At 39.6% G+C, this 16,741-nt stretch overlaps 2 protein-coding genes across 2 annotated transcripts; one reads left to right on the forward strand and one right to left on the reverse strand.

Moving 5' to 3' along the window:
• Positions 1-3,012: 3,012 nt before the first annotated feature.
• Positions 3,013-6,772, forward strand: LOC112737435 (multiple C2 domain and transmembrane region protein 6-like). Its single transcript, XM_072213171.1, is given in 2 exon segments — positions 3,013-5,999; positions 6,002-6,772. Coding segments are annotated over 2 exon segments (3,048 nt in total). The 5' UTR covers positions 3,013-3,484; the 3' UTR covers positions 6,535-6,772.
• A 159-nt stretch (positions 6,773-6,931) lies between these two features.
• On the reverse strand, positions 6,932-11,379 carry LOC112737436 (uncharacterized). Its single transcript, XM_025787341.3, has 11 exons — positions 11,051-11,379; positions 10,935-10,973; positions 10,774-10,865; positions 10,427-10,676; positions 10,209-10,328; positions 10,044-10,119; positions 9,681-9,889; positions 9,508-9,616; positions 8,788-8,880; positions 8,013-8,173; positions 6,932-7,595 (listed from the first exon to the last, which is right to left on the reverse strand). Exons 1-11 carry the CDS (start codon positions 11,222-11,224, stop codon positions 7,047-7,049), a joined length of 1,872 nt encoding a protein of 623 aa, XP_025643126.1. The 5' UTR covers positions 11,225-11,379; the 3' UTR covers positions 6,932-7,046.
• Positions 11,380-16,741: the final 5,362 nt, after the last annotated feature.

The raw sequence follows: 16,741 nt of genomic DNA on the forward strand, positions 1-16,741 counted from the left end.
GTTGGAGTCTGATGAAGAATCACCAGCTGTATACCCTCAGTTCAATGAAAAAACAAAGTTTGGACTGTTGAAATTTGAGGTGAGTATGGTATTTAAGTCAACATCTGAATTTATGCAAGCAACAAGGGATTATACAATCCAGTGGGGTAGAAATATTTTGCTTTCAAAAAATGACAAGGTTAGAGTTAGAGCTGTTTGTAAGTCTGAAGATTGTCCATGAGTAGTATACTGTGCATGTAACAAACAAGATGGATCTTGGCAAATTAAGACTCTAGTAGATACTCACACCTGTCCAAGAAGGAGGAAAAACAAAGCTACAACCCAAACCTGGACTCTTAGTAAACTAGTACCCAAGCTTAGAAAACACCCTACCATGAAGCATCGAAAGGTTTATGACTGGTTTGTCAGAAAGTGCAACGTGTATCTCAATAGTACATGCATTACAAGAGCTTTGAAAGCTACTAGGAAAGTAGTGGAGGGTGATGAGATAGCTCAATATGGGTTGGTGTGGGACTATGCCAATGAGTTGCTGACTAGTAACCCCGGCTCCACAATACAAGTAGCTGTTATCCCCATGCCTCAGAGTCCTCCCCTGTTTGATCGTTTCCATGTTTGTCTTGATGCCTGCAAGAGGGGGTTTAAGGCAGGTTGCAGACCCTTAATTGGTCTTGATGGAGCGTTTTTGAAGACACTACATGGGGTCAAATTTTAACAGCATGTGGACAGGATGCTAACAATCACATCTTTGTGATTGCTTATGCTATTGTCAGTGTCGAAAACAAAGACAATTGGAAGTGGTTCCTTGAGTTACTGCACAAGGACCTGAGAGACTACAGGGAGAACAAATGATGCTTCATTTCAGACATGCAGAAGGTGAGAATGTTATTGACTCACGATAAGAAACTATTAGGACGTATTTGATTTAATGAATAACATTGAAGGACTAATGTGATTTAATGAATATAACTGAGAGACTATATTGATTTTACATCTTTTCGTGTGTTTGTTTACTTGCAGGGTTTAATACCAGCTGTTCAGGAAGTGTTTTTTAGGGTACACCATCGATTCTGCGTCTGACATTTGGGGTGCAATTTCTCAAAACAATGGTCAAGCACTGAACTAAAATATTTGGTTTGGGAATGTGCTCGGTCGAGAACAACAAATGAATTCAATCGAAACATGAACAGAGTTAAGCTAATCAATCAAAAATTCTGGGAATATCTCGAAAAATGGCCTAAGGATGCATGGACAAAGGCGCATTTCAGTGAATTGCCAAAGGTGGATAACATCTGCAACAATACTTGTGAGTCTTTCAACGCAAAAATCAGGCATGACAGGAGCAAGTCCATCCTAACATTAGCTGAGGAAGTTAGAAGAATCATCATGAAGAGTATTGTTGACAATCGGAAGAAGTTACAGAATTATCAAGGGATTCTCTCCCCTGTTCAGCAGAGTATTGTTAACAAATGCATCTGCCATTAAATTATGTAGGAACAAGTCACAGCTAGGCCACCCAAGTTACAGGTCATTAAAGGGAAAGCCAGACTTCGGTCCTCTCCTAAACCTACTGTAGCCGCACCAGTAGCTATCTCTGCTGAGACAATCAAGGAGACTAGTTCAGCCACTGCTAAAAAGCTGGCCAACTTTATGACCTTCGTTCCTACTCCAGGCTTCAATCCCCAAGAAAGACTGATAAATGACTTTGATTGGTGTTGAAATGTATTCTGCTTGAATTTATTTTTGTGTGAGGATACTTTATGTTTTTTGCACAGGACAATTGAAGTTCCGTTATCAACATTGTGGTTATCTATGTAATTGAAAGTTGTACTATGCCCTTTAATTTTGGTCTAGCCTACTTTTTAGGTTTGTATCCTCATGTAAAACCTTATGACTTTGCTATGATTTTTATCCTTAAGACAATGTGACATTTAGCCTTCTATGGCAACTCAATGTTTAAGAGTACTTTGGCTACTGATTTTGTTCATTCCTTAATACATCTTACTGTAACAGTGATTCGAATTTGTTTGGAACATTTGAATTGGATTGTGTTGTCTTAATCTTAAAAAACCAAATGCAAACATCTATTCTTATTCAAGGGATTCATCTCATTAGTCCATGACATATCAACAGAATTTGGTTTACTTGGAACTACAAAACAAACAACAAAGGATCACATTAACGACAACTACCACAAATAGGAAAACTATTAACAGTTTCAATGCTTTAACTTCAGCTTCCAAGCTATCCAGTCTCCATGCCACCTTCAACCTCCATTCATCATAGTCACTTTCAACCTACAGCTCAGCCCCATAATCTTTCTTTGTTCCACCTTCGCCCACCCCTTCATAGTCATCATCGTCAACCCACTTAAAGTAATTGCAGTGACTGCCCTTCTGCAAATTCAAAAATCAGAAAATAAAAAATTGAAAAAAATCCCACAACACAAAACAACATGAAAAACTTTTAACTTCTTCGACAACATTCACCCGGTACCTTGGACATGCACGGAATAGTCTATCTGGGTTCTCTGCTGTCCCATATTTTTTTATCGCAGCCTTCAACCCACAGAAACATGATTCCTCATAGATTTTCCTCCTGGTTCGCATTAAAGCGCTGGAACCATTACTGCCGTTCGACGGAAACGACACACCACCGCCACGGCCTCCATTTGCTGCCTCCATCGTCTCCCCAAACCAGCAATTTCAACACTTACCCAGACATATGGCCCTCTGATTGTTGAACGCGACGTATTTATCGTCGAAATTAGAATTTGGTTTCAAACATTGAGGGACTAATTTGAACTGTTTTCCCAGAATTACCTTGTCAGCAATAGCTTATGACACGTTGGCCTCTTCCACGATGACAGCTAACGTCACACGTCAGTAGATGTTAGCCAGGTCATCAAAGGAGTTGACGGCAGAATAAATGTGATTAACTTGGATATCTTTCGGAGACTCTTTCGATTAATTTTATCTTTCGGAAACTATAATAAAGATCGCGATATCTTTCAGAGACAAATTTGAATATTAACTCAAATTTATCCCCTCCTCTTTTTTTATTTACCTCTCTCTGTGTAAGGGCCACCACAACTATGCAAAAAGAGAGTAGTACCCACTAGAATATCTCTATCTCCCTATGAAAGCAAAGCCATATGAATGAATCAAAGGGGCCACCTCACAACTCACCCACCAAACAGTATGTTATGTGCATATCCTCTCTTTCTCTTTCTCTTTCTCCAACAAATGTTTCTATTTTCTTACTCCAAACAAGCATCTCACCACCACCACCGCCTACTCCCACTCCTGTCTACTCCTACTCATCATCATCCCTTACCTTTCTTTCTTTATGGGACACCGTAATTGAGTCTTCACTCTTTTCCATCAGCCATTTGAGCTTCAAAAAGAAGCTCCTTTAATTCATTGTTAATTATTATCATTACAACTACTTTGCTGCTATCATATCATAATCATAATAATAAACGCACATGATGGAGAAGCTGGTGGTGGAAGTACTTGATGCCAGTGACCTTAAGCCCAAAGATGGAGAAGGCTCAGCAAGCCCTTTTGTGGAAATATCCTTTGATGACCAACACCAGAAAACTCAAACCAAGCACAAGGACCTCAATCCTCAATGGAATGAGAAGCTTCTCTTCAATATCAATGATCCAAGAGATCTCCCTAACAAGACCATTGAAGCCGTCGTTTACAATGATCAGAAAGCCGGCCACCACAAGAAGTTCCTCGGAAGGGTGAGAATTTCCGGCGACACTGTTCCGTTATCGGAGTCTGAGGCCGGCGTACAGCGCTACCCGCTCGACAAGCGCGGCATCTTCTCCAATATCAAAGGAGAGATCGCTCTTAGAATTTATGCAATTCATGATCCCTCTCCTCCTCCTCCACCTGCCCCGCAACCGCAACCACCGCAACAACACGGAGGTGGTGGTTTTGAAGCTGAAGCAGATGAAGGGACTCCGTTGCAGGAAATAAACACCAATACGCTGGACGAGGAAATTATGGCGGGTGATGCCGACAAGAAGAAGAACAGTAAGAAGAAAAAAGAGAAGGAAGTGAGGACTTTTCACTCCATAGGAGCTGAGAAACCTACACCTACAGCTGCTCCGGCTCCGGCTCCTCCTCCTCAGCCGTCACCAGGAGTGGCGGTGAGGGCGGACTTTGCAAAATCAGGTCCACCGAACGTGATGCTGATGCAGATCCCAAAGCAGAACCCGGAATATTCCTTGGTGGAAACAAGTCCTCCTCTGGCAGCGCGATTGCGGTACAAAGTAGGTGATAAAATATCAACCACCTATGATTTGGTGGAACCGATGCATTATTTGTATGTCAATGTGGTTAAGGCGAGAGATCTTCCTGTGATGGATATCACCGGAAGCCTTGATCCTTATGTAGAAGTCAAGCTTGGAAACTACAAAGGTGTTACAAAGCATTTGGAGAAGAACCAGCACCCTGTTTGGAAGCAGATTTTTGCGTTCTCCAAGGAAAGACTGCAATCAAACTTGTTGGAAGTGACTGTGAAGGATAAGGATATTGCAAAGGATGATTTTGTTGGGAGAGTTTTGTTTGATCTGACCGAGGTTCCTCTTCGGGTGCCACCGGATAGCCCGCTTGCTCCTCAGTGGTACAGATTGGAAGACAAGAAAGGGTATAAAGTGAACAATGGCGAGATCATGCTCGCGGTTTGGATGGGAACTCAGGCTGATGAGTCTTTTCCGGAAGCCTGGCACTCTGATGCTCACAATGTCAGCCACTCGAACCTTGCCAACACGCGTTCCAAGGTTTACTTCTCGCCCAAGCTTTACTACCTTAGACTTCAAGTAATTGAGGCTCAGGATCTTGTGCCTCATGATAAAGGAAGAGCTCCGGAGGCTGTTGTGAGGGTACAACTTGGGAATCAGATGAGATCCACAAGGACTGGTCCAAGAGGGATTAACCCAATTTGGAATGATGAGCTTATGTTTGTGGCAGCAGAGCCCTTTGAGGATTTCATCATTGTCACGGTTGAAGACAAGGTAGGTCCAAACAGTATGGAAATATTGGGTAGGGAGATTATATCAGTGAGGAGTGTTCCGCCTCGGAACGAGACTAGCAAGCTCCCGGATTCCCGCTGGCACAATCTGCATAGGCCTTCTCTTGTTGGTGAGGAAGAGACTGAGAAGAAGAAGGAGAAGTTTTCCAGCAAGATTCATCTCCGGATGTGCCTTGAGGCCGGTTACCATGTGCTTGATGAGTCCACACCTTTCAGCAGCGACCTTCAGCCATCCTCTAAGCATTTAAGGAAGAAGAACATTGGAATTCTTGAACTTGGAATACTGAGTGCCCGGAATTTGCATCCTATGAAGGCCAAGGAGGGTAGGACTACTGATGCTTATTGCGTGGCTAAGTATGGCAACAAATGGGTTCGAACCAGAACGCTGCTCGATACTCTATCCCCTCGATGGAATGAGCAGTATACATGGGAAGTATATGATCCCTGCACTGTGATCACAGTAGGGGTTTTTGACAATTGGCATATTAATGGCGGTGGCGACGCGAGAGACCAGAGGATTGGGAAGGTAAGAATCCGGTTATCAACCTTAGAAACTGATAGAGTCTACACACACTATTACCCTCTGCTGGTTCTGCAACCTAATGGCCTCAAGAAGAATGGAGAGCTTCACTTGGCAGTTAGGTTCACCTGCACAGCATGGGTTAACATGGTAGCCCAATATGGAAGGCCTTTACTTCCTAAAATGCATTATGTCCAACCGATACCTGTTAGGCACATTGATTGGCTCCGCCACCAGGCCATGCAGATTGTGGCGGCACGGCTTAGCAGGGCGGAGCCACCACTCAGACGGGAAGCAGTCGAGTACATGCTCGACGTGGATTACCATATGTGGAGTCTCAGGAGAAGTAAAGCAAATTTTTTCCGCATAATGTCACTCCTCTCGGGTGTTACCGCCGTGTGTAAATGGCTTGATGATATCTGCACTTGGAGAAACCCGTGACAACTTGCCTTGTGCATGTATTGTTCTTGATCCTGGTTTGCTACCCAGAGTTGATATTGCCAACCATATTTCTCTACCTATTTGTGATTGGGATTTGGAATTACCGGTTCAGGCCAAGGCATCCTCCCCACATGGACGCAAGGCTTTCGCAAGCGGAGACTGCCCACCCAGACGAACTAGATGAGGAGTTCGACACATTCCCAACCACAAAGCCTTCAGATATTGTGAGAATGAGGTATGACAGGCTGCGGAGTGTGGCAGGGAGAGTGCAGACTGTGGTTGGAGATTTGGCCACTCAGGGAGAAAGAGCGCAGGCAATCTTGAGCTGGCGAGACTCGAGGGCCACCGCTATCTTCATAATCTTCTCCCTAATCTGGGCTGTTTTCATCTACGTAACTCCATTCCAAGTGGTGGCAATTCTTGTTGGCCTCTACATGCTGCGCCATCCACGCTTTAGGAGCAAGATGCCATCCGTTCCTGTTAATTTCTTCAAGAGACTACCTTCCAAATCAGATATGATGCTATACTGATTTTCTGTTCCATTTCTCTTTTACCCCGTTTGATGGGGGATTATTGAATTATTATGCAAATATATTTATATATATCTTTATGAATATGAATAAACAGTAAATGAAACAAGGGGAAGAAGCCGATGCGCTCTGCCCCAATCCGTTTTGGTAGCAGAATAACCATTTCATTATGTTTATGTATGTATATTCGAAACTGTTAGTTTCAGCAATGCAAATAAAACTTTTCTCCCATGCTTAATTGCTTATGGCATGCCGTACCTGTTACTATTGTTGCCAGCTGCACAAACAGAATGGTGTATCGCTGTATCAATTAGTTAAAATAAGCAAAGTCAAGTCATATTCGAGAGATGCTCACTAAGGATTTTTCTACGAGTCACATCATAAAACTGCAGCAAAATTGAAAGAAAGAAGAATACATCATACATATGCAGAACTGCAGATACAAAAGGCTATGACCAATTTAAGTCAAAATTTTGGAATAACATTCAATTAAGGGGAAATTAACACTAATTTTATTGGGACCATATCCTAAAACTAAAGGCAACTACTACTACAGCAATAATGAAGATGCTAAACGATATTCCACCCAAAAGAGCCTTATCAATAAAGTCCCACTTCCTCGAGCTTCCATGTTCCTTTTTAACAGAACCTAACTCACTGCTGTCAAACCTTTTGTGGAGCAAATGCTTCCGCTTCCTCAGTACCCACCCAATGAAATTTCTACCGTTCTGATTTTGTGGCACCACATCGCTACTCGTGTTATCACTATTCGCGTGAGTACTCTTAGCACAGCAGCTATCGTTTCCACAAGCACAAGATTCTGGTTCTTGCAAGGAGGATCCAACACTGGCTGGGCTACAGCATAGAGAAGGCGCATCTTGATTAGGAGTCTCCTTGCTTGAAGCTTTATTAGTCCTCACTTGGTTGAGGTTGAGCGTGTCGATTACTTCCCCAAAAACTGACCACCTTCCACAGGATGTTATCTTAACAATAGCTGAAGTACCTAGCATATGGTCTGGAGCAATTACAAGAACTTGTATATATCCCTTCGTATGACCAACCTAGGGCATTCAAGAATAAATTAATCTACATAAATATAAATAAATGAATTATACAAGTTACAAGCACAACATAAGGAGTCGGTTCACAGCTACAAAGAACTCAGATTTCACCATTGTAATTTTTGCTAGAATAACCAGATGTTTCTTCCTCCCGTTGACCACTGTGTTTTTCAATATTATCTTGATAAGTGAAATGAGATAAAAAGAAGAAAAGAAACAGAACTTCTCCCTGGACTTCTTTGTTTTGGTACTTTGAGGGTCATTGGGACAAAAGCATCATAATGCCAGATATCAAAGGGTTTTAAGCCATACATACTTATACCTATTGGAATTGATTGCAACAAATGGCATACTTCAATGCGGGAAAAAAGGCAACAAATATCAAAGCGTGATTCAAGATCATTTACATTGCCTTACCAAGTGAACTCCATCTGATGCAATGTCAGAAATCCAAATTCTCTCCACTTTGCCTTCCATCCCGGTATATGGTGTGAAGGCTTCAAAGACATTTGTAAGTTCACGGCTTCTACTCTTCACCACATTACTTGGAACCTTTTTCATCCTTGCAGCCGGGGTCCCTATTCATTTTATTATTACCATTAGGCACGGGTAAGGGGGGAAAACTGAAAATGAAATTAGGAGATTCCCAATCCCAGTCACAAGCACTATCCATTATTTATATCATCAGGCTTTTGGGTGGAAGGTAACCTGGATGAACTAATTTTCTAACTACCCAACTTCAGATTGGTAAATGAAATTTCCAACAGCTCCAACCCTTCCCAATAATTTTTATGTTTATATATAAGTTTGCCTCCGGATACATGCCAGGGTTTGTTGCTTATGATAAGTTGTCATAAGTGAACAAAAAGAACCACCTAATATACAATTCACCAACAGAAATAAACAGACCACGATTTTTGTATTGCTTATAAGCATCCATCTCTGCATTTTCTTTGTTTGCTCATAACAATTCACCAAAAGAAAAATATGAATATGACAGAATTCTTTGGAAATAAAAAACCAGTAGTTCAAGTAACCATTTCTTAGTAACATTCCAAAAAGGATGAGGGCAATGTGACATTGTGTTGCCCTTTATAATGGGTGTGAAACTGTGAAATATGCCAGACAAAAATGGCCCTATTAACTTAAGTGCATATCATAAAGCGGCATATAAATATGCCAAATGACATACCTGGTCGAGGATAAAATTGTGAAATATGAACTTGAGGGAATTTGTACTCTTTAACAAGGTTAACAGTTTGTTCAAAATCTTCATCAGTTTCACCTGAAAAAATCCCAAGGGGTTATATTTTAGATCAACTATGCTAAGTGTATACCAAAATCAGCCACCAGAGTAGAATACACATTGGAATACAAAATACACATTAAAAATGAGTTAAACTATACATGTATCTATATACAAATATAGTGGCTGCTTTTGGTATACAGATAGCATTTTTGTTTTAGACCCATGCACTTAAGGTTCCCCTCTCATAACAACAATAGCCTATATTAGTAAAAAAAATTGGCAAATCATTTCAATCAGTTGCACTATAAGTTTTGAGATTAGGACATCATTTCATATTTCCCATGGAGAAATCAGATCTAACTATAATGTTCTATCAAGAACTTCATGAATAAATCAATGTACAAGAATCTCAAGTGTATTCTACGATATGACACAACAGCATTGATCTATTTAGCTGATCCCATCTAGTTGGCAAAGACTTGTTGCTGGTTTTGTGATTACAGTAGTGAACAAGAATCTTAGTAGTACAACTTCCATGTCACATCTTTTCAAAGAAAATGATTCACAACTTGTAAGTTATTTACTCCAAATTTTACCACGAATAAAATTATCCAGGTGAGGTTAAGTGTATAATAGAACATGTAACAGAGACCATCCACTAACCAGGAAATCCACATATTATGTCAGTGGCAATCTGCATCCCTGGCACCAACTCCATTAAGGTATCTACAACAGTCCTGAACTCACCCACAGTATATTCTCGATTCATTGCCTGAGACATTTAGTGTAGTCAATAAATTGTCTAACATATTGTTGCAACAATTTTGATGTCTTACCGTCAGAACAGCATCACTTCCAGACTGAACTGGTACATGCAAAAATGAGTACACACATGGATGCCGCAAAGTCTCTGCTATCTCTTTCAAGTGCTCAAGGATAAAGGGTGGATTGGTCATTCCAATACGTAACATTGTGCTTGCGTCAGGTGGGAGTTCTGCTACTAAAGCATTCAATAAAGTTGGAAGATTGACACCAATATCACGACCTGTAAAACATCATGACCTAAGAAACCGTTGCTATAAAGCCCAACCTCAATAACAGTCTATCGTGAACAAGTTTAGCCTGAGGTGTATCCATCAGTTAAAATACAAATTTCATATTATCAGTTCAGCAAACATCTCCCAGTTTTTAGAAATTACCATATGCTCCAGTGTCTTCACTGCTCAGCCAGATCTCTCTAACTCCATCAGCTATGACGGATTTTACACGCCCTACCTGCATCAGTTTAGTAGTACAATTATGCAAAAGAATCCCAAGATATTTTCAAAATTGAAGCATAACATAATTCAGTTAATAGTACTTACAAGGCTGTCTATAGTGTAACTACCTAGGTGACCCCGAGCATGCTTTGTCTTGCAATAAGTGCAAGCACCTAAACAACCAACATTAATAGGAAGAATCTCAACAAAATTGTTCTTTCTAACCTGTTATAAAAAATAAAGGGAATAAATTTTGATGCAAAGTAAAGAGGCATTGTTATAAAAATAAATAAATGAAGTTGGAATTGGAATTGGGAGGAGACCTTAGGGAGGTCAAGTGCTGGCAAAGTCTTGCGGGTCAAGAGCCTGACTTCATGACCTTTTAAGGTCTCCTCCACAACTTCAACGACGCGATCAATTTGCTGGACCCCGACAATGCTGATCCCCTCAAGCTCTTTCAAGCCTCGATTTCCCTGAGGGACACATCCCGCAACAACAAGCGGCTTGTTTGAAGATTTTCCTTTGGCTATAATGGTATCCATAGCAGATTGGCTTGGAGACTTTACCGTACAACTGCTTCCGAAATTAATAAATATTTATTTAACCATGAACTGATGTTATTTGCATAATAATAGCAAAGGCAATGCATAGAGAGGAGGGAAAGACGCACGTGTTGATGAGCCAGAGATCTGCTTGATCGGGATTATCAGAGAAGGAATAGCCAAAAGCAGATAGCTGACCAGCCATGTATTCACTGTCGCTCTGTGCAAACACGCACCAATTAGTAAGTAATTCATATCATTGATAAAGCAGAGAGAAAGAGAGAGATGCCTGGTTGTGGGAGCATCCGAAGGTCTTGATGTAGATAGTCTGAGGAAGCAAGTTGCAACGGCAGTTAGTTACAGAAACCAAACCAAATCAAAGAAAAGAGGGAAGAAGTGAGCTACCTGAGTGCCAGGGATTGGAGACGGAGTTGCAGTAGAGAGTTGCGTCCTTTGCTTCTGATTCGGATTCCTTCTATTGGAGTTGGTCTTTGTTGCAACAGAAGCAGCCAGCGGCAACCGGAATCCCGGTGGAGTTCCGGTTGCGGTTCCAATAAGCAAATCTTCAATGTCTTCCATTTCCTTCGATCAACTGCTTTTCCCTCTCTTCTTCGGTCCTCACAACTCTATTCTTATCATGCCTTATGCTGCACCTCCACTCGCCCGTTCCAGCCCTAGAAACTAGTATAAAGTATAAACATAAACGTCGCCAAAGAAACAAATTAAGGTTACATGTTCAATCATTTTTTTTTTTTAATTGTGATTATGCATTTTTATTAAAAATAGTTTTTTAAAAACTTTTTCAAATATTATAATTTTTTTATCTTTAATGGTAAATTTATTTTTAGAAATGATATATTTAATATTCAGAAGCGCTACATTTTTACTTTTTTTTTAGATGTCTTATCAGTTATCTTGATCGTTTTACATACTTCTAAGTAGAACGATTTATTATTAATAAGTAAATTTCTGTAACATATTGATTAAATTTTAGAAAAAAAATATATATTGTCCTAATATTTTTTTAAAATTTTAAAAATTAAAATACTCAAGTTTAAAAGTCAGATACTATAATATTTTTGTACTTTTATATAGATTTTATTAAAAAAAATATTTTGGCATATAACAAATAAAAAATATTACAGAAGAATACAAAAATATTTGGGTATATCACAATTAAAGCGGCTTGAGTTTTTATTTTGAACCTATAAAAAAGAGTAAAGTACCAACTCAGTCCCTATCCATTTTTCCGAATGACAACACGACCCATTTCGGTCCCTGACTCTGTGCTCCGTCTGTCAACGCGGTCCTTCTGTCACTTTCACGGCGAAAACTCGACGGAAATTGCTAACTTGTGTAAGCGAGTGGATGACATGGATGGCTTGGGTGGTTATGTAGAAGATGGAAGTCCACGTGGCTAGGTGAAATGGATAGGGTCTTTTTTGTCCTCATCCATAACACAAAAACGCCATCGTTTTGAGGTTTTCAGGCGTCTTTATTAGACGAGTCTGGTCATCTATCTCCCCTGTTTCGTGTATGGAACCGATACCACCATGAGCAATAGCAGAGATCGTGGGAGGGGAAGAGATGCATCGAACGATGAGGGTAGGAGTATTTCTGTGAGCTCTGTTGGCAGTGCTGGAGCGAGGAAGAAGAAAAGATTCGTTGCCCCAAAATGCAATTGTGGGATTCATGCAATTCTATTCATGTCGTCAACACAGTCGAACCCTAATAGGCTATTCTTTGGATGCCCAAATTTCAAGGTATGAAATAATTAGTTATGTTCATATTCCTGCCAAGATCTGTAGCAAGTATCTCTTCATTCAATTCTAGTTTTTCCTTTTTTTACTGTGCAGACTGCAGAATCTCATTGCAAATATTTTTTATGGCTGGATGAATATATTTTACTGTTTGAAGATGAGCAAATAAATGATGACAGTCTTTATGGTCGGAATCCAAAGCAAAATCATTTGTTGGATGCAGCTGTTTCGATGGAGGAGAAAGTGACTAAACTAGAGGACAGAGTTTCTGGGTTAAAGTTGCAGATGAAAAATTCTAGGCACGTTAAGTGTAATAGGGGTTTTAGTTAGCCACTGATGGCTGTTGTGTTTGTATTTGGAGTTGTATTTTTAAATTATCTCTGTTAAACTTGATAGTAGATAGTAAGTCTATGATGTTGTTTTTGTTTTGGAAGTGCCTGTTGCTGAAATAGTTGTATCACTTAACAGTGTAAATCCAAATTTATTAAATGAAATAGGTGTGTTGGTTGTTTCAAAAAGATTGAATGTGTCAAAAAATAGAATGTGTTATACTCGAATTCTTTCATTCCATGAAAAGCAATCAAATAATAACTAACAATAATATGTAACATTAACAACTTTATACAATAATCAAATGTCAACATCTTGTACACAAGGTGACTCCAAAAGTGGGCAACATATAGCCCTATACCAACATCAGCAACACAAAGATAAATAAAGTATTATAGGTCCTTAATTCACACAGGCTATCAAAACAGAAAGAAAAAGACTGTTTGTTGTGACTGTATGTAAACTAGTTTATCAAAAAGACAGCATCTACTTGTTGGAATATAAACCTAGGACTACACTTCTAGTTCTTTCTAGGAGGCCTAAATCCAGGAGTGGGAATGAACTTGAATAATCTTGATACATTCTCGGAAGTTGTTGCGGCCATTGTCTTGGCACTAAGTCCATGTTGTGTGCTAGTAGGAGTGGGAGGCCTGAAGTGAGGTCCAATGATTGGAGGACTCTGATTCACTATAGAAGCTTGAACAAAGGTGGAGGAAATTGGTGGCCTAACAATTGGTTGCTTCATCCTTTGTATAGGTGGGTTATTCAAATTGGGGGGGTCTCAGATGCTCCCTGTAAACCAACAATATTGCATTATGTGAAACAAAAAATAAGATTAAGACATTGCTATTTATAATGCAATTGTGAATTATGTCACTTACAACCTCTGGTTGGAGAGTAGACTGTGAAAGAGAAATTTCATCTCCTTGTCTCACTGTTGTACCTTCTTTTGGTGTTGATTTAGGTAGCTTCTTTTTTTGTTTTTTTTGCCTTTTTCTACATTCATAAATAGTATACATCTCAATCTATAGTCAACAATAAAACTCATGAACATATTTAAACTAAGTAACCCTACAAACTACTTACCATAGGATCCAGAGAAGTTCCTTCAACACTAGCATTCAGATTGTTTCCTTCACCAACCTGGTTCTGTGTGGGTCATTATACAGAGATGGCAATTAAATGCTTCATCAATTTTTACAATGACAATTAAAACCCTGACCAACTTATCATGTGACACTTAAATCCTTAACCATTCTGATTATATGACAAATCGAACCCTAAAAAGGCCATACCTGTGTGGTGCCAGCAGAGTCCACTGCTGGAGCAGACTTCTTTAAAGCCCTCCTTTCCTTCTTGGTCATAGGCTTTCAATTAGGATCTTTGGGTGGATTGGAGCATATTTTGTAGTAATGACCCGCTTGGCCACACTTGTTACAAGTCACCTCGAATATCTTCTTGGCCTTGTGGGAATGCATCTTCGTCTCCACAGAATCGATTTTTCTCTTCATTTTTGGATGATGAGCAGCTTTCTTAATTGGGAGAGGTAGTGGCTGTGGTGAATCAATTGGGATCCAGTATTCTTCGCTGTTAACTGGACTAATGCAGTGTGAGTAGGCTGATCTGATAGCATCCATTGTGAGCCATTTATACACAAAGTCCTCTGGCTTCAACCCATCTTAGCCATGGCTGCAACCGCATGTCTGCAAGGCATGCCTGCACACAAATTATGTAAAACAAAATATCAAGTATTTAAAGATTTTACATGTATTAAATAGACCATCCATATAAGAAGATGAATTGTATACCAGTTAGCTGCCACACATTGCAGGTACATGTCTTGCTTTGTAAGTTTACCCCAACCTTGTGCCATTGCATATGAACTTCAAACAGTACCTTATCAGAATCACCAGCCCAGATTGCTCTCCACTTGGTACTCATGGGCTTGATAAACTGATCAAGTCTCTTCTGCTGTACAGGGGCCAAGATACCAGTGTGGTTCTCCAATCTCTTCTTGTGCATAGCCCTTTTCCTCATGATGTAATACCTCAAGTCTTCACACATTGAGAGAATTGGCTTCTTCCTGTATTCAACAATCTTGGCGTTCTACACCTCACACATATTGTTCGTTATGTTGTCAACCTTGGGCCCATAGCTGAAATAGGCCTTGCACCACACACCCGGGTCAAACCTTTACAGATACTCCCAGGCGCCCTCATTCAGTTTCTTTAATTTCTCTATGGCACTACTGAATTCTTGAAATGTTGTACAACGAGAGCACTCCCATACCATCTGCTTTGTTTGTTCATCCTTAAAATGCTTTATAAAGTTCTTCCAAATATGAAGAACGCAGTTTTGGTGATGGGCAGTAGGGTTCACTTCCTTCATTGCCAGCTACAAACACCACAACAATTATGTAACATTTGACAAGACATGTAATTAAGTTAAAATAAGAAAGTGTAGTTTTGAACTTAAGAAACTTACTTTTTGTTGGTCAGAAATAAAGTTTCACCCATGTTGTGAAACTTCACCCAAGTCATCTTTCAATAAAGTTAAAAATCACTTTCATGTGTCATTGCATTCATTCGGGACCATGACAAACCCCATTTGTAGGGTTTATCTTGTATTGATTTTTGGGGATTTTATCAACTTTTACCCACATTTATTCAATGAAATAGCATGGTTTTATAACTTCTCCCTTAATTGTGCTTAAGAGTGAAAACATGCTTTTTAGGACTTAAAATAGCTAAATTTAATTCACCTTGATTCTATTAGATGCCTTGATATGTTTGTTAAGTGATTTCAGATTTAGGAGGCAAAGATTGGATTAAGGGAATGAAGAAAAAGCATGTAAAGTTTGAGAACTCATGAAGAAATGATGGAACCAAAAAGCTGTCAAGCCTGACCTCTTCGCACTTAATTGACCATAACTTGAGCTACAGAGGTCCAAATGATGCGGTTCCAGTTGGGTTGGAAAGCTAACATCCGCGGCTTCGAAACGATATAAGATTTGTCATAGTTGCATCGTGCATAGGGGCGCGCACGCGCACGGTATGCGGGCGCGCCGTTGGTGGCACATGACTCACTTAATGCAACACGTGGCCAGCGATTTTAGAAGCCTTGTGGGCCCAATCCAACTCATTTCTGATGCTATTTAAGCCAAGGATTGAAGAGGAATGGATATACTTGTCATCATTAGTCATAGTTTAGCTTAGTTTAGTAGTGAGAGTTAGTTTCTAGAGAGAGAAGCTCTCACTTCTCTCTAGAATTAGGATTAGGTTTAGTTCAATAATTTTAGATCTAGGTTTTAATCTTTGCTTTCTTCCACTTCTATCTCTCAATTCTTTGTTGCTACATTCAATCTTCTTCTATTCCTTTGTTGTAATTTCCTTTATGTTGTTCTTATACTTTGTTGTAGATCTAGATTGTTCCTTCTACATTCTTCCAATTCAATAAGAGGTAATTCATAATAAATGTGTCTTCTTTGCTTTTCTATTGTTGATCTCTTGTTTTTGTAGTTGTAGATTCCTTTAATTCTTGCATTTAATAATGTTTACTCCTCTTGCACTTTATGTGTTTGTTGAAATGTCTCTTTTAGTTTTAGTGTAGATTTTGTTCCTCTTGGCCTAGGTAGAGTAATTAGTGACACTTGAGTTATCTAATTCCTTTGTTGATTGATAATTGGAGAGATTGCTAATTGGTTTGGAGTGCACTAAAGCTAGTCTTTCCTTGGGAGTTGGCTAGGACTTGTGGCTCAAGTCAATTCATCCACTTGACTTTCCTTTAATTAGTAAGGGTTAACTAAGTGGTAGCAATGAATAATTCTCATCACAATTGAGAAGGATAACTAGGATAGAACTTCTAGTTCTCACACCTTGCCAAGAGCCTTTTATAGTTGTTAGTTTATTTTCATTGCCATTTACTTTTCATGCTTCTTATCCAAAACCCCAAAATAACTCATAACCAATAACAAGACACTTTATTGTAATTCCTAGGGAGAACGACC

The sequence above is a fragment of the Arachis hypogaea genome, chromosome 13, assembly GCF_003086295.3.
Source record: "Arachis hypogaea cultivar Tifrunner chromosome 13, arahy.Tifrunner.gnm2.J5K5, whole genome shotgun sequence".
Taxonomy (NCBI): Eukaryota; Viridiplantae; Streptophyta; class Magnoliopsida; order Fabales; family Fabaceae; genus Arachis; species Arachis hypogaea.

What these genes read in the sequence shown, in the direction of transcription:
- LOC112737436 (XM_025787341.3), bottom strand. Translation starts at nt 11,224, where the DNA reads ATGGAAGACATTGAAGATTTGCTTATTGGAACCGCAACCGGAACTCCA. An exon ending in GAAGTGATGCTGTTCTGACG is followed by an intron (nt 9,617 to 9,680) that starts GTAAGACATCAA and finishes TAAATGTCTCAG; the next exon opens with GCAATGAATCGAGAATATAC. An exon ending in CATCAGATGGAGTTCACTTG is followed by an intron (nt 7,596 to 8,012) that starts GTAAGGCAATGT and finishes TGAATGCCCTAG; the next exon opens with GTTGGTCATACGAAGGGATA.